General features: G+C 38.8%; 1 protein-coding gene across 2 annotated transcripts; it reads right to left on the bottom strand.

Annotated features, from left to right (window-relative positions):
• Positions 1–2,373: 2,373 nt before the first annotated feature.
• LOC122533399 lies at positions 2,374–4,818 on the bottom strand. Of its 2 annotated transcripts, none has more exons than XM_043663048.1 (6): positions 4,673–4,818; positions 4,417–4,573; positions 3,572–3,806; positions 3,138–3,294; positions 2,876–3,037; positions 2,374–2,636 (listed from the first exon to the last, which is right to left on the bottom strand). In XM_043663048.1, exons 1-6 carry the CDS (start codon positions 4,724–4,726, stop codon positions 2,481–2,483), a joined length of 921 nt encoding a protein of 306 aa, XP_043518983.1. In that variant the 5' UTR covers positions 4,727–4,818; the 3' UTR covers positions 2,374–2,480. The 2 variants fall into 2 exon arrangements, with proteins under 2 accessions (XP_043518983.1, XP_043518982.1); XM_043663047.1 differs by having other exon boundaries at positions 4,417–4,606.
• Positions 4,819–18,262: the final 13,444 nt, after the last annotated feature.

Consider the following 18,262-nt stretch of genomic DNA (forward strand, 5'->3'; position numbering starts at 1 on the left):
TCAACGAGAAGGGAAATTAATTTTATATTAATTTAACGATGTTTCGATACTAACGTCGTTTATAGTAAGTTTTTGTTGGATCATGATGATGAGAACTGAGAAGATGAGAAAACAGTGACGATTTTTCTGTGAAATATCGTATTATGGTCCTTAAATCGTGTGATTCTTTTTGAGTCGTTTAATATCGTAAAATAAAAATAAATATAAAATATACGTGTATATGTATGCCATTAAATTATTCGTGTGTCAGTATTTTAAGAAAGTTATTTTCTGTAGATACTATTTAAACAATTTTCTCTTGTTTAAATAGTTCAAAGAAGCAGAATGAAAAAGTTGCAATAATTTATTCCAAAAGTTTCCTAAAAAAAAAAAAATCCTAAAAGTGATAGCTTTTACGCGTATACGTAAGTCTGAATTAACGAGGCTAATTAACTATTAGAAATTTGCATTGAATCGTGTGAAAATTACCTTAATTAAGCATCTATACGATGCTTCGAAGAAACAAGAGCGTGCTAATAAATTATCCGTCTCGAGATTACAATAGATTTTCAATCCGTTTCCATTTGAATTAAGTAACAATATAATCGTATCTAGATTCTATGCCTCGGTAACATCTGGAGGCAATAGAACCTCTTTTGTGATACCGTTCTATGGCGCTGTACGACTATACCGGTTACCATAATGTTCGCCGACACTCCTTCAACCTGGAGAAAGATTTGCTGCTGTGTTTATATCGTGGGAATGGAAGAATTGACTCCACGTAGTTAACCACGAATTAGCCACGTCCCATTTTCTACTTATATTCCAATTCATTGATAATTTATTACGGTAGATATACCCAGAGACAACCAGCGAAACAGAAACTGGATGTTAATTTAAACGACACGACGAGTGTTCCTCATATTCGTTGATTTCGTTCGAATCTCGAATTTTTCCAATAATTTATCGTATAAAAATTCACGAGACAATGATTCAAAATGAGATGTACAACAAGTATTTTCTTCTCGTTCGAATCCTACTATTTTCCTCAATCAGTCACGTTTTACTTTTCCACATATTTTATTTTATTTCTTATAGCATAACAATTTATCGTTCGTCATATAAAAGTCTGCGAGACGATGAGAGTTGAGAAAGAGGTTTTAATGTACCAGCTTGTGACATGTGAGTCATGTCCCTCACGTTCGTTGAATCAGAGGCCCAAGGAACGCGAAAAAATGCACGCGTTTGGCATTCGTCCGTTGGTAAACGATTGACAATTCTGTCACGTCCGACCGGATCCTAGTCGGATCCCTCTTTTCCTCTGAAAACGTATTATAAATGTTTTGGCGATCTTTCGTATTCCTGTCGCTCGACTTAAATAACTTCTATTACAAAATACACGAGCATCGAAATTTGTACAATCGGAATTCAATGGGGATATCGTTCTGGGTCAAGAGATCGTGGACATTGACGTTCGCGATACTATTACTTGGCTTTGAAAAATTGTTTGACGTTTTATACGGCGAAGTAGGTTATGCTATTACTCGAGATGGAGGGAAAGAGAGAGAGAGAGAGAGAGAGAGAGAGAGAAAGAATAAAGAAAAAAAATCAACGGAGCGAATGGTGACTGCAGGTCTGGTGGTGCAATCTCGTTGAGGCAAAAATTCCGTGGCCTGTCTGCGTTCCCTTCCTTGGCACGAAGTTTAAATGTTAGCCACAATGGCGTGTCATGTCAGCTGAATCGTGTCGAAACAGACCGGGCGAGAGGTTCGACCGACGGACCTTCTACTCGAGTTAAATCGATGCTGTACGGCTTGGATTAACTATATTCTTTGAACTAAAAACTATACAAAGCGAGCTGTATAAATTACTGTTGCTCGACGAAAATTGGTTAGATGTCATTAACCCTTTCGACCCATATATATGTACGTACACGAATACATGTCTGTTCGAAAATTTGAAGCTTGTCAGGATTTCCCCTCGAGCAAATAAATAATTTAGGTAATTACAGTACGATTTTTTTTGTTAATTGTAGCACAAGATCGGAATTATAATTAGAATCTTTTATGAAGAAGCAATTCGAAACGAAACACGTATATATATAAAAACAGTACTGGGATAGTTGTTCCTATTATCAGTAAATATTGGATGATTTCTATATTTTTGTAATACAAGTTTCGAAAATTCTTATCAACAAGAATTCTAACTTTAGAATTTTGAATTTGAATTACAAAACATACGAAATCAAAGCCAATAATATCGGAACGGCGTGCGAATATTTCTGCGGCAGATTGTGCGTCCCAATTTTAAAAATTGGCACGCAAGCTTCAACTTTGTATACCTCCCGGTGATTGATACCGTGTAATTTAAAAACAGGAAGAGAGACTAAAAATAGAAAGAAACGAAAAGAGTGAAATCATCAGATAGACAGAAGGATTAAGCTCGAGGGCTCGAAAGGATCAAACCCCGCCTCTCTGTTACGTGACTGACCACTTGCGTGTTTATGCTTGCTGTTTCTCCGGCTCCAGATCGCGAATTTTATCGTAGTTCTTCAGAGTCTCGTACAGGATAATATAATTGTCGCGAAGTTGAACCAACCGATGCCACAAGTTGGCATGAATCACGTCGTTGGACTTTGACTCCGTCTCCGCTGTTACCTAATGAAACAGAGAAAAAGAAAGAAAGAATGTGTGAGAGAGTGGGAGAGAGAGAGAGAGAGAGAGAGTTTCATTAACGAGATCGAAACGGGCAATTGAAAATCGTTGTTACGATTCGCGATTGATTCGAAAGGGAAATTAACGTTACATTGTGGAGGTAGGAAAGCCACAGAGAGAGAGAGGGAAAGAGAGAGAGAGAGAGAGAGAGAGAGAGAGTCACAATTAGCTTTAAGGATTACTTTGTCGGTGGTCCGTCGTGCGCGATTCACTTGAAGGTACTTGAGATGAAAGAACAGCTCGTAAGCCCAGCAGTCGATGGTTTCAGTGTTGCGAGTCGCGTTCGTTAATTCGATCGGAGGCGATTCGCTGGTTAAAGCGACTGCCTGCAGCCATCGTTTCAACTGAAGTATTATTCGCGTTTATTCAGCTTGATTTTATCGGGGAGAGCGAAAGAAAGGAAACCGTGTAATTGGAAGCTGCGAGGGATTTAAGAATCCTTACGGTGGTGGTGTCGGTAATGAGTTTCACTACCGCCGGTCTCATGATGTCGATCAGCTTGCCAATAATCGTCGTGTCCTTCTTAACCGCAGTCACGTACGTCGAAAGAGAGCTGCTCCAATTTGGCGAAGGTCCGCACTGTGCGTTCTTTAATTCTCGCCTTTTTTAAAAAAAAAAAAAAAAAAAAAAGAAGAATATCGTACTTTGATTTGTTCTCATTATTTTATTTGAAACGATGAAACTAATAATAATATTAGTACCAGTATGTGTTAATACTATGCATTGATATTAATATTGATATTGTACTAACATTAATATTAATGATAGAATTTGTTTTTTTATATTGAATGTTGCAATGGCATTTGGACTATTTTTCTCGTTATATAAATGTAACTAAAAGAGATTTGTAATTAAGTAGATACTTCATTTGTATCTACCTTTGGAAGAATGCTGGAATTATGTTGTCCACGATGTACTGTGACGGAGTAATGACGATTTTCTTGGTACATGTTGCCAGGCTGCTCACTATAAATGCTAAAATTTGTCCCAGAGGACCTGGTCTTCGACGCACGTTGCCACCAGTTATACCTCGCGATCGATAGTATTTTCTTTTACAAATTCCGTGTCGCGATCGGCTGCGATCGCACATCGAAAGAGAATAGTAACTGGAAACTGGGGAAATCGGCACAAAAGTTTGTTACACTCATACGGGCGATTTACATTTAGTTTTTGAAACGATTATCATAGGTGAATTTTCGTCGTACGTCTAATGATTGCAATAAAGTAATTGTAAGAGTACAAGTGTGGTATGATATCAATAAAAATTGTTAGTCAAATATTGTCTACTGACTCAAAAATCACAGTTTTGAGTTTTTTATTTAATTGAAGGCGAATTCGAGTTTAATATTGAATATTAAAGAGATCGTCTATTCCAATGTTATATTTATAGGGATATTGCCAATTATAATATCCTGCGGGATAAATTATCGAATAATTATGGTTAATATTCTTTGGTTTTAATTTATGGTGTATTATCGTGGATTCATTGCGATGAATTTGTGTACATGTTGACAAATTACGAATAACAATGTAGACTTATTTATCATATTTCATTGCAAGAATTTTTATTATCGATTGATCGATGTAAATTAAAATTTGTTCCAATTATCTATTTCTCTCTACTAATATTTGTCACATTCAATCTCGCTTATTCAACTTCATTAAAAACGATTCTCCACGACGAATTTTCACCCGCGATAGCCGTCCAAGAGTCAACAGTTACCGCCAAAGTCCGAAATGCTGTTTAGGTCGCAGTTCTTCACGCTGGAAAGTGTCGATTGACACTTGACTTTCCGATCGATTGGAGGTGGATCGTTGAATTTACTGTTCTTAACAGATTCCGGCATGTACTCGTTGACGAACTCGTTCAATTCGATGATCTTGTTCGGAAACGTTTCTAGACAATTAAAAGCCTACACGGAAACGCGTTGAATGATACGGAGAGGTTAAGCAGAGAATGGGAAAATTATGTTTCGTACTTCTTGATGAAGACGCTCGAGGCACGAGGCCTCGTCATTCGTCTCCGTAGTCATCGCGATGTTGGCTAATAATCGGATGTCTCACGTAAATTTGGATCAACGTTCATCTTGGTGTCCCCGTGGGGTGAAAACCAGCGAGCACGATTATCCGGTAACCTGCAAGGAATTGTAAAAATTTTCGACAACGAACGATCGCGATTACGTCCATCGTGGTTACAAGTAGTATGAATGTGTCGCCAATATGAATCGACACGAGCTCGTTAATTTTCCTTTGTATTTTTATCTGACCGTGGTATTATGACAAACTTGCAAGACACTCGGCCTTATTTCGCTGTGAAATTACGGAGAAATTACGGAACGAACATTCTATTTTTAAAATTTGGAATTTTATTTTTAAAATGAAGGAAAAGTGCTTTGTCTTCGCAATTTTTTCAGATACAGTAAGTGTGCGTTTTCAATCATTTTATCGGAAATGAATATTAATAAATATTAATACGTATGCAAAAATGTATAAAACAAATAGTTTTAAACGGTGCTTTTCTAAGAGTGTCTATGTACCATAAATCCACAAATCGTGAAACTTTTTCGATATATAGTATATCTTACTCAAAAAGTATTCGAACGCTTCGTTGTATCTACTATCCAGTATTAAATAATAACGTGACAAGTTCGTGTTGTTGCTATTAATAATATTTTTGCAAAACTTGCAATCACTCTCCAATCCTTTAGAAATACATTTGCGTCTCACGCGAAGTATCTCCCTCGTCGGATTACTTTATTAAAGATATTAATATCTGTTAAAACGTCTGCGTTTATCTGTTCGTTTCACGAATGCGAGATTGATGTCTCCGAGTAATACAGGTAGTTAAATAATTGAGAAACGTCAATGCCAAGTGTCCATCGTGGCGATTCAAGCCCTCGCATGCAAATAAGTTAATACCGCGTATTTTTACGCACGTTGGAAATTCTTGAATCCTGACGGACTCACACACCAGGTATCAAGGCAAACGGTCGACATTATTACGACCGCGAGTCGTGCTTTCTGCGAAACAGAGGCCCAAGATAAATAGTGTAGCGAGCGATTCGCTCAGCGCGGTGTACAGGACGTATTCAAAAGCGGACGGTTAATGAGAATGCAATGGGGCGCCTTAACTCCGCCTAACATCGCCCAGCTGGAAACGGATGTGCTCCGCCGATTTTTCCTAATTAAGATGTGGCCGGTGCAACTCCATTACGTAAAGCAACCATCTTGATTTACCGTTCGACTGGGGAACGGCGATCCCGCAACAAAACCTTTATGGTCACGAGAGAATTGGAAGAACTCGAAAAGGGAGACGAAACGAAGGGCCGCGGCTCTTGTTCTACGCTTCTTCTTTTTCTTCTTCTTCTTCTTCTTCTTCTTCGTTATCTTTCTCTCTTTCTCTCTTCTCTCTTCTTCTGCTTCGCTTCTCTTCGGCTCCTCGCCGTCGTCGTCGTCGTCGTCGTCCTCCTCGTCTTCCTCCTTCTCCTCTCCCTCGCCTCGCGTTTCTTTTTCTTTGCGTTCGTGTCCGTAAGTTTTGCAGAGGTGGCGAGGTGAGATCTCCGGGAAGATCTGCCTACGATGCACGACCACTATTACCGACGCCGGCAAGGGTTGCCTGGAATGTGATGCAAATTTTATACGAATCAGTTACACCACGACCCGTCGAATACCTCGACGAATCTGAACGTTTGATAGGCTCGGCAAGATCGTTGAATGCCAAGTGGCGATCTTCGGTGGAGAAGCGTGCGCACTTTTGCCTCCCTATCTCTCTACGTTTCTCAAATCTCTCTGGGTCTAGAGAAATGCTACTGTCAAAGAAATGGCCAACTCCTACAACATCAATTGCCGCGCGTGCAGGTCTCTAGGAGAAGCCACGTTAATTTCTGAAATCTCGAACGCGAACGCGTTGAACCATGAGTTCAAGATTTTGATCGAGGTGACGCATTGAGACGATATTTATGCAAGTTTTTGTGAAATCTATCTGTTAAATATTGTAATCTGTACCACGTTTCGCGTTACGTGTGTCTCGTTCATTTTCGCAGCTTCCAATTTTTCGTAAATGGTTTTCGTATTAAAGACGAGTAGTCTGATGAATAATAATATCTGTTGAAAGAATAAAATCGTGAAATTTCCAATAATCTTCTATGCACATAATCTTACACATAACAGGATCGTTCCAACCAACGAAATTCTTTCTGCGTGGAAAGTGTCGATACGCAAAATTTGATCATCTTGCGCATAGTTTAAAGTTGAAGCTGTTATTCTGAAAAACCGTGTCTAGCCTGTTGACCAAGAGAAGAATATTTACTTTCGTCCATCGAAAAACCTTTGGTGGTCAAACGTTCTTTTTGCAAATTGTACAAGAGGACGGATGATAATGCAATAAGAAGGTTGTGCTATCTGGAGTGTAAAGACTGATACGAATGTCGGCGGCTGACAGCGCGACCAAAGACGGCCTCGAACAGAATGAGAAGTGGAGGGAAGAAAAAGAAAAACAAGGAGAACAACCAGAAGAAGAAGAAGAAGAAGAAGAAGAAGAAGTCAGGAGGTATCACGGCCGAAGACATTTCTATGCGCGCCCACTGTCAGCGAAGATAACTTACGACTTGGTGGAATGGTAATGACCGTGGTAGACATTCCGTCCTGTTGCAGATTTAATAGACTCGTCCTGATAGAGGGCTACGAAACATGTCACCGCTCGTGACCAACCGAGTTGAGCCAATGATTTACCGATGGACACGTCTTGTCAACACCATCGCGATTTTGAGCCGTAGACGAGCTGCAGAATCTTACGATTCGACTGCGGACTTTCTTACGCAAATTCGTATCTCTGTAAAGAGATTTGTAATTAAAAAGATAGAATCTTGGTAGAAAGTAAAAGGTTTATTGGTGCCAAATATTATCATAGAAAACGCTGAAAGCACAGTTGGATTTACTAACATGATGTTGATGAAAAATGAAAAGATTTCCTTTTGTCATGTCTCTGTACAAGTGTTAGTATGCAGACGTATGGAAATGGTCATTCATAAATGTTAATTGATTATTTTCAACAGTGAAGAAGTCATACATTACGTATCGTATATAGATGTTGTATGAATTAATTTACTGCGTTAATAACAGTAGATGTTGAAATATAATACAGTAAATTACAAATATAAATATAATATAGCGCGAAGTGAATTTAAAATATAGTATTTACAATATTTAGTATTTATATACTTCATTTACTTTCCAATCCGTGCAATTAATCAATGTAATATCTTTTAGATTTGTTTAATATATAAAATTTTAATATATAAAATATATTGTATAATATATAAAATGTTTCGTATAGGTAATATAGAGAGAGAATAATACATATATTCATAGAACGTTCTTAAATGACCCAATACGATACCGTGTACAGTTGAATTGTATACAGCGTGAAATCCTTGTTATTGAAAACAATTTCGAGGGCACTTGGCTTTTCCAAGAAATCTGTTGTGTCTCGTCTCCAGTTTATGCGAGACGAGGCGTCATTCTTGTGTCGAAAATCGCAACGTTAGGACGTGTTGAGGTGTTTCGTCGCCATTAACTGCGTAACGCTTTCGTTTCTACTCTGTGAGTTTTCGTACATTGCTGTTTCATTTAATCAGCGTACATTTATTTAAACGTTTAAACTGAGTTTCTCGAAGTCATTTCCTTTCTCCCTAATCACGACCATGATCGTATTTAATCGTCGGAGAGATTAGATTCGATCAATCTTATCGTCGCGTATAGTACGCTCTATTTCCTCTTCGATTGTTATACAACTTTGACGAGAAATTTGGCACATTGAATAATTGTTATTTTTCTGCCGAAAATGAGAATATTAAAGTAGTTTAAATTATAATAATAAAATAGCAAAGTGAACGGAATGAATAATTATTAGATCTCAGACACTTGCGAGAGATGTGCAATTTTCGTTGCTGTAAAAAGATTTTAATTGTTTCTAAAACTTTTCAAGCAATTACGCAGCAATACTCCCAAGAATAAATTACAATAGTCCACGTTTTGTTGTTGCAGATTTTTCGCAGCCGGCATTTCCATCACGGCCTATCCTTGATGACGGCCTTCACGATGACTTCCTCTGGGCTATTGCGGCGTTGATGACAATGTTCTTCGCATCTAATCGTGAGTTGTATGCATTTTTTCTTTCTCCAGTCGCTCGATCATGTCGCAGGATGAAAAGTCCGAACCGACACGGGTGACTGGTTGTACATGCATGTACATATTATACATACGTAGAATTTTTAACGAGAATAACGACCACAGGTATTTATTATACTTATAACTGTTGTACACAAAAAATAAGTTGAGGGGAAAAAATAACACGTTCTATTGTATTCTTTGTTGCGTAAAGTATTAATTAATTTTTCCAGTTTTGAAACAAATATAGTATGCATTCCAAGTAAAGAGGGGGATTGAACGTGTATGATAGAATCAGCTTTTGCGAGTTATCTATTTCACTATTAAAAATTGTATTCTGGAAATCAATAAAGTATATTCTAGAAACAATTTCTTTGAAAAGAGCGATCAAAGAAAAGAAAGACTACGGAAGACTATTACATTAATGGCATCTCATCTTCTGAGTCACTCAGAACACGGGAAGTCATTCTCGTTCCTACTTTGTCATTATTCTCGTCTTTGGTATTTATAGTAATAGTAGTAGCAGTAGTAATTTATATTTTAACCGATAATTTGTCTTTTGGTTCATCGTCATACCAGACAAATTTCGGTTATTTACAGTTAATTGAGATTTTGAAATAGAATTCCGAAATGTTGCTTACTTCGATTTCAGTTAGTATTACGATGAAACAACGATCAAGTGTCCTTTGATATTACGAATTATAAAATGTCAGAATTTCACAGTCAATATTTCTTATTATGATTTGTTGGAAATTTTTGAAATATTCTTCTCTTTAAAAGTTCTTTTCAAAATTCGAAAGAAGTGTAACATTTTAATCAATCATTTAGTGTCGAAGATTTATCAAAAAACTGCCAGATTTTATTCTCCCGTGAGACACAATTTCATATTTATCCCACGAAAAATAATTTTCACGATATGCGACAAGCATTTTCTTTCGACGTCAACGAAATAATCATAAAATAAATTACGTTGCATATCCTCGTCAATGATTGTTCAAGATTATTCCATAAATCATTGTCGATGGTTATAAATAAAATGGAAGGAACGAGGCAAAAATTTCTAAACCAAATTGACAAGTATCTATCGCGTGACTAAATACACCGGGCGTAAAAAACGGATATGGTATCGTTCGAGGATCTGCTTGTCTGACCAAGACCTGTTTGATCTTTTTACAACATAAAATCTTGTTCCTTCATGATCGAGTTTTTTTCCTTTTTCTTTTTTTTTTTTTTTTTTTTTTTTTTTTTTTTTTTTCTTTCGAGAAGATGTCTCCGATTTTTGAACTTGAGCAACCTGTACCTATCCATTTGCTGCTGGTTTATATAATACTTATCTACACGTTGCCACTTGAGAAAGAACATTAAACGATTCGACTTGCGTTTTTCCTGCATACTGTCTAACATGTTGATAGCCGAGTAAAGCGGGCAGCTCTAATACGTTTCAACATGTTAGTCTACCGGAGCACGCGATCCTGTTCGAGCGAACGACGCTTGCCATTATGTATCCGTACCCTTATTTCACGTAATCGCATGCAACTTACCTGCATTTACATACACGTGCGCGAACGCGTGCTTTAAACGCAGGTACAGTGACCCGTTTCGCGAAAGCAGATTACAGAGAGATATACGTGTACAATTCAGCTCGATACTGATAAATAAACTGTGAATTTTTGCGCGTTCGCGAGATGTTTTTAAACGTGCAGAGGAAAGTAATTAGATGATTAAACGATTAAAATGTAAAATCATTCGAAAAGAAATTGATCAAACATACCTTTGTAAATTATTTCTATCGAAATGATTTTAAGAATTCTGAAAATTTGTATTTTGTATATTTCGTATAATTTTGTCTAGTAATCTCGCATAAAGACGCATAAAAATCCGCAGTCCAGTAATCACACGGAACGATACTGAGAGATTCGACTTGGAGACAGCAACGAGGCCGTCGCAGACTAGCGTAAATCTCAATAAAGATAAACTTAGCCCGGCTGCTATTTATCTATATTTAAACACGCGCCCAAGATTGTCACAGTTGCTTTAATCCGATTGTTCGTGCCACGAGCACGGGGCACGATTCACAAAACGGATACGAGTGGATTTCATAATAGGAGAAACTCTTCGGTTGCTTTCTAATGGATTTCAGCCGGGCGGGGACCCCTTCGTTACAGAGGGACTTTTTTTGTTCGAGTCGTTCTTTTGTTCGCGACATTGTGCCACCTCGCTGGTGATTTTCTTAATTCGAGGCACACGCTCGACGAAGGCGGAAAAGAAGCGAGACGATTTATCGTTGTCGCGATCGCGTTAATTGAGTTGGCAGTGAACGCGTACGCGCTCTGTGTCTTCCGATGAAGCACACGTCGTCGTTCGGTCACGAAAGATGAGAGATAACCCGCGGAGCTTTCAACGTAGCAACAGCGGGACGTTCCTTTTCATGGAATCCAGCAACGTTACGTTTCGTTGTGTAGTTGGCGAGAGTGACGTAACCGAGACGTGAGCTGAAGCTTGATGGAGATTGGCCTTTGAGAACAACGGAAGTCTCACACGGTAGAACAGAACATCGACGCAGATTGATAAACCGATACTGTTTCATTGAGTTCCTGTAGAAATTACGTTGACTCTAGTCTGTAATGTGATACGAGGAGATTAAAAATCTCTCAGCACAATTTTTCTCCGTACGAGTGACTTACTCTAGTTGATGAACTTGAAACTAATCGTGAGGTATTCCTCTTCGTTTCTTGGTAGAACAGATTTTTTTTTTTTTCGAAGGATGTTTCGTGAAAAGTTAAGGTACAAAAATGAGGACTCTGTTGAAGAACTCTACTGGTATTTCAAGAAATTTTACAATTTTACATTGCAAATAATTGTTGAATCGCCGTCGAAGGCGAGAACGTAGCCTTGTCCTCTGACTAGCTAAACGCGCCGTGTAAAAATTGGTTGGTGGACATTAGAAAAACAGGATGCTCTACTAGAATAACAGGTTTGGCACGACGATGAAAAATAAAGGGAGGAGTTGAACCGAGTTAGTTTATAATCCTCCGATCATGCCAACTATGTAGCATCTATGTATGCACGTATGTTGAAGAAGAGTCCAACCATCTGTCAGCACATCTGCTGTTGGCGACCGATTAGATCATTTCCCGATATCGTGCAATTACCTATCTCGCAATATATATTACGCATTACGTATCGTGTACGATTTATCGATCGCGCGTATCTCCAAATGGGAAAGTCGTTAACACTGTTTCGGGTTTCTATTGCTGGTGGCACCGATAAGCGGCAGCGTGACTTATTACAGGAGGAGTTAATACGATGTAAAAGACAGGCACGAACGAATGAATAACTGGAGGCGAAGCAAGGCGAAGATCGGTATATCGTAAAGTTCGCTGCAACTTCGCTTCAGAGTTGAACAGGGTTGGGAATCGAATCTTCTGGCATTAGAGTTGGGATCGAGTATTTATCGAGTTAGGTATCGAATATTTTAAGGCTTAATTTTCTAAGAAATGTTCGATTGACAGAGAAGACAGTACCCTGAATATAATCTGATGATTGACAATGGAGACAATTGACAATGAGTAATGAATTCCGACTTGGAATGCTACTTGTGAAACTTTCGAATCTTACAAACATCGAACTACTCGCCAGTAACTCGTTCGTAGGGTTTTTAAAATCAGCCTCTGTGAAACGAATGAAGCGCGTTTCAAAAGCTGCGGAACGAAACTTGGACGTCTCGGATTCAGGTACCCACCAGGTATTATACTTGATCCCATCCCTGCGTAGCACCTACATACATATCTGAAATGGCATCTGGATTTTTGCAGACGTCCGTGTCCCGCGAGCCGCGAGATATCGCGTATTCACGGTACGTTAGAGTCTCTGGCTTCCACGCAGTGTCTTGCACGCTAATTACAACGTATCCGCGGCTGAGATTGAACGCGGGCGATATTTCATATAGAACAGAGCGCAACTCGTTGCCCCGCTTGCGCAACGTCTAATAATGATTGCGAAAGCGATACGTAACAGCGAGGTTCCCGCAAGGGGATCGAGGCCGAAGAAAGTTGCACGGTGGTATCTGCTTCGTTCCCTTTAGAGAGAAAAACGAAAGAGCGAGGGGCGTAGATAGTGTCGCGCGATACCGAAGTCAAATTATTCGCTGGACGACGAACAACCTTGGCGGGATTATCGAGTTGCGCACAATCGTGGTGCGAATTATAATCTCGATCCGAAAGGATAAATACATTCTAAATAGAACTTGAAACGTGTTTTAGCTAATAAATTGAGCAAAACTCTCTCGGTCGTGCGTGACAACTTGATTGACATTTAGAAAATAAACTTTGTCAGTGACTGAATAATTTTGATCCGAGATCATCATCAAATTCTCCAGGTTCAATTCGTATTTGAGATGAGAAAAAAGAAAAAAGAAACACATAGAGAAGAGTGTTTCATTCCATGAATACTATGTATGTGTAATCGTAATCGACGATCATCGATCATAAATACAATTTCTTTTCGCTACCAGGCTTCGACATACCAAAGAGTCGTGTCCTTTCTCTGTATGCCCCTATATTGCATCGGTGCGATCGTTTTACCTTCGCATTTCCATTCGATTCGATACCATAATTACCGTAATTAAGGAATCATTAGACGCGAGCAACTTGCACAACCGGCAGTTGAACAGCAGAGACGTCGCATTACCAGCGGATAGAAAAGTTAGCAGCGAGAACAGAGGCACGATCGCAATTGGTAATGCATGTGCCTTTCTAATTTTCGTATGGCGCAACGCTGCGGATTCTTCCCCTCGAGACCGACTTGATTAGCATTTCTGGCTAATCGCGTTTCTGCGAATCTAGCTTAATTGCCATCACCTTCTGGATGATATGCACACTTAGACGCTTCGGACGAGATTCCAACCTCGATTCACTTTTCATTTCGACTCGAAATGTTTGAACGAAGGATTAATAAATAATCATTGACCATAATTTGTTGACATAGTTTTGCAAAGTAATATGATTTATAATCTACGAAATATTATTATAATAGTATTTTATGTTTGTCCACTTTCAAGGGAATCGAATAATTCTCTATTTCTGTTCAGTATATTTAAACTTTTTTTATAACAAAATATTCGTCATGTATTGTACAATTGCTGAGTAATTTTGAAGCTTTACTTGCTTCATTTAATTATATATAAGCGTGTCGTAATGTAACTCTTTGCACTTCGTTGGATTTGTTACATACTCGTGATAGAATCGATTATAAATGAAGGCAGGCGCAATTTCAGAAGAAGAATGTTAAAAAGTTAAATTTCAATTAAATTCACAAATACGTGTCATTTTTCCTCTCGAGATAAAAATCTTTCTTTCTCGAGAGCTTTGTTCTAAGATTGTTTCAAGGTTACTAATCAACACCGTAGAAATTATATTATTAAAAAATATATGAATTAATTTCATTCAATGATCTAAGAAAGAGATCTTCCACTCCAATATTACGATTCTCGACAAAAAAGTGAGAAACACTTTGGCAAATCATCGCATTCATCATTATGAGTTTAACAATTTCAAATATCACTGCACTATCTAAAACACATTAATATTTTTATATGGTAAATTGAAAGCCTCGTATCTGAGAGTAGACCAAAAGACATAATTTTCCATCGTTCTAAATAATTTTTAAATTATCGCAAAATATTCATACATGGACGATCTCTAGAATGTCGATCGTTCTAAAAATCACGGGCAAGGTTATCTCGCGTGCCTCGTTAGTTTTCTCACCGATGCTTATTTATTGCGAGTTTCGTTTTGAGAAAAGGGCTTACGATTTCAAGCCGCCCCTTCTTACACGGCCGAAGCTCCAGTTCTATCATGGGCTTATCGACCGGCAACCATCTAAATGTTGTTGTCACGTAAGAACCATTGGCTAGGAGATCCATTTACGACGGATGCTCCAACTCCGTCCGAGGCATTGTGCTTGCACACGGTGCAGGATAAACCTGGACCCGCTATGCACGAGGCTGATTAACTCGACCGAACGTTCTTATTATCAGCCGAGGCTGAAACTACGGTTGCGGGTTGGCCGAGGCATAATCGTGAGTCGCGTTCGTGCTTCGTTGCCGACTTTTATCATCGATATCTCGAAACGGTTTCGAGCCTTGATTTATCATTATGATCGTCCCTCGATATCAACGACACGGACCGCCAATGTCGGCCGCAGTCGTTTCTTTTCTTCTCGTTATCGCGGATAAGGAGTTAATAGCCAGATGCGAGAAATTAACGCGCAAAATGTGTCCCCTCACTCGTCGCCTCCTCACCGCCACTGTTCCGCATTCCATCCTCAGACGATTTCTGATACGAGGTAGAGACCAGGGGTGTGCGAGAACCCGAAAATATCGGGAACCCGATGGTCGGGAAGAGATCGAGTCGGGTCGGGTCGGAGTCCCGAAAATTACGAGATTCCTGAAGAAATCGGATTTACCGAAAAAGTCGAGATTCCTGAAAATTTCGAGAACCCGGCTACCGTTTCTCGAACTATTTTACAATGCTGTATAGCAGCCTACAAAATATGTATATACACAGTTCAATTTCTTCTGCCAGTGAAGCTATTGGAAACACGGATTCTGAGAATCGTGTGACCTGATGTATACAAACGTGTGACTGCGTGCTTAGTACTTGGATATTACGTACGTCGTTGAGCAGTCTCGCTGAGAAAATCGGGAAGTTCAGACGTATATTTCAAAATCTGTGTGAATTTAACAAAGATTAAAAATCTTTAAAAAAAAATGTCGAGTGATAGTGGTAGTAAAGTTGTGGTAGCAGAAGATATCGTGTAAAAGAAGAAGATGAAGAGAAGCTCTGTTTGGGAACATTTTCAGGAAAAAGATGATACAAAGGCGGAATGCATGCATTGTCACTATGAACATAAAACTTAATATGCAAACATTACTGGTTTATTACGCCATTTGAAGCATATGCATCCAAACATAAGTACATGTACTAGAAAAGACACTGAATCGATATAAAATTTGTCGCATGTACAAAATGATACGCGAAAGATTGTTCAACTAAAAGATATAACAGAAGGAATCGCTCGAATCATGGTTCTAGATCTGCGACCTTTCGATCTGCGAATTTTCGGATACCCGTCTCGATCCCGAAGAAATTTCGTGTTCCCAACCCGAGTGTAACAATAGTAACAACGAATGAAAGAAGAGCAAAGAGAAGATGTCCCTTATTTCATTTCAAGTTAAATGAACGTGTCTTTGTACAGAATGCGCTCACAGTGAATTTACAAATATTAACTATTTTATGATTAACTAAAACTAAACGCACGCAACACAGGCATCTTAAAACTAAATATACGCACCTTAAAACTAAACGCACGCAACCTAAAACTAAACGCACGCAACTTAAAGCTAAACACACGCAACTTAAAGCTAAGACGCACGCATGCATCGCTGGGGAATAAAATAGTTTACTTATCAACTAATTGTACCTACAGTTCAGTTTAGAAAGTGAAATTCGAGAATGAACAGAAATTTTCACGATCTAAACTGAACTGTAGGTTGCGTAGTTCTTAGCTTGATATCATTTCACAAAAAATTAAAGTTTATCGTTTATCGTTTTACAATTTAGCTTGACAACGTTTTACAAACTTTAATGATTCTAAAACAATATCAATTACCAGGTCTCACCACGAGGAGGTGACTACGCACGAGACCCGCCCGGGCCCTAATCCCAACCACCCTCCATTAACAAACATACAAATAACTCTGCATTTTTAAGAAATGCAGAGATTTTACTCTACTTGGACCGGGGTTACGAACAAGGGAGACAGACGTCCCATAGTTCAGTCTCAAGCTTAAGTCTAAATCTTAACTCTAAAGCGCATGTATGAAATTGAACTATGGAAATCTGTCTCCCAAAGAACGATCGCGTTAACAATCATACAATGCATACAATCATACGTTACATACATTGCGTACAATCATACATCACATCCATCACATACAATCATAAATTGCACACATTACGTACAATCATACATCACATCCATCACATGCAATCATAAATTGCACACATTAGGTACAATCATACAATATACACGAATGCAAATCACACAATATGTCACAGTCACTCGCCGCCTTTCATACTAATCACACACTCGTCCAACATGAAACTTACACAACAATAATTCGCAGCCCTAACAGCGCATTCTGTATCAAAGACACGTTTATCGAACTTTGAACAAAATTAGGAGAACAAAACTGTTACCACGTTTCAGTATCGTGTTTTACAAGGGATATAACGCGAAATGAAACCGCGGTTTGTTTCTGTCATTGTACTAGAGTAGAGTTTCCAATTTTCGCTATGAGTGTGCCAAGTTGGGGTTCGAGCATTTAGAGGCAAGTAGTCTAGTTCATCCCCCAACGACACAGTGGGGTTCCGTAGAACCACTGGAGTCGGATTACAAAGGACTAGACTACATGAACCTCACCTCGTTCGATTCGAACGAGGCTGCAGTTCCCCGATTTGACACACTGACAGCGAAAGTTGGAAACTTTACTCTAGTGCAATGACAGTAACAAAAGTAACTCTACTCTAATGCAATGTCAGTGACAAAAGTAACTTTACTCTAGTGCAATGGCAATAACAAAAGTAACTCTACTCTAGTGCAATGACAGCAACAAAAGTAATTCTACTCTAGTGCAATGACAGTGACAAATCTATCTTTGCTCTAGTGCAATGACAGTAACAATAGTAACAACGAACGAAAAAAGAGAAGAGAGATGGTGTCCCTAATTTCGTTTCAAGTTAAATAAACGTGTGTTTGTACAGAATACGTTCACAATGAATTTACAAATACTAACTGTCTTACAATTAACTAAAACTAATCGCACGCAACTTAAAATTAAAACGCATCCCACGATGTCCCTGCGAGATCCCTCGTCGTCCCAGATACTAACTATCTTATAATTACCTAAAACTAAACGCACGCAACTTAAAACTAAGACGCATGCATCCCACGATGTCCTTGCGAGATCCCTCGTCGTCCATCGGTGGCCCGCTGGGGGCCCAATAGTTTACTTATCGACTAATTGTACCTACAGTTCAGTTTAGATCGTGAAATAAAGAATGGAAAGAAATTTTCACGGTCTTAACTGAACTGTAGGTTGCGTAGTTCTTAGCTTCATATCGTTTTACAAACAAATTAATGTTTGTAAAAAAATATCAATTACCAGGTCTCACCACGGGGAGGTGACTACGCACGAGACCCGCCCGGGCCCTAATCCCAACCACCCTCCATTACATTCAAACAACTCGACATTCTTAAGGAATGCCGAGATTTTGTTCTACTTGGCCCGTGGTTACGAACGAAGGAAACAAATGTTTCATAGTTCAATCTTAAACTTA

Source organism: Frieseomelitta varia, unplaced genomic scaffold (assembly GCF_011392965.1).
Source record: "Frieseomelitta varia isolate USP_RPSP 00005682 unplaced genomic scaffold, Fvar_1.2 scaffold_524, whole genome shotgun sequence".
NCBI lineage: Eukaryota > Metazoa > Arthropoda > Insecta > Hymenoptera > Apidae > Frieseomelitta > Frieseomelitta varia.

Bases quoted from the DNA above. Each gene is read 5' to 3' on its own strand.
- LOC122533399 (XM_043663047.1), bottom strand. From the start codon at position 4,726: ATGACTACGGAGACGAATGACGAGGCCTCGTGCCTCGAGCGTCTTCAT. The intron at 4,607-4,672 runs GTACGAAACATA...GTTTCCGTGTAG, and splicing joins TCGAGCGTCTTCATCAAGAA to GCTTTTAATTGTCTAGAAAC. The intron at 3,038-3,137 runs GTAAGGATTCTT...ATAATACTTCAG, and splicing joins TCATTACCGACACCACCACC to TTGAAACGATGGCTGCAGGC.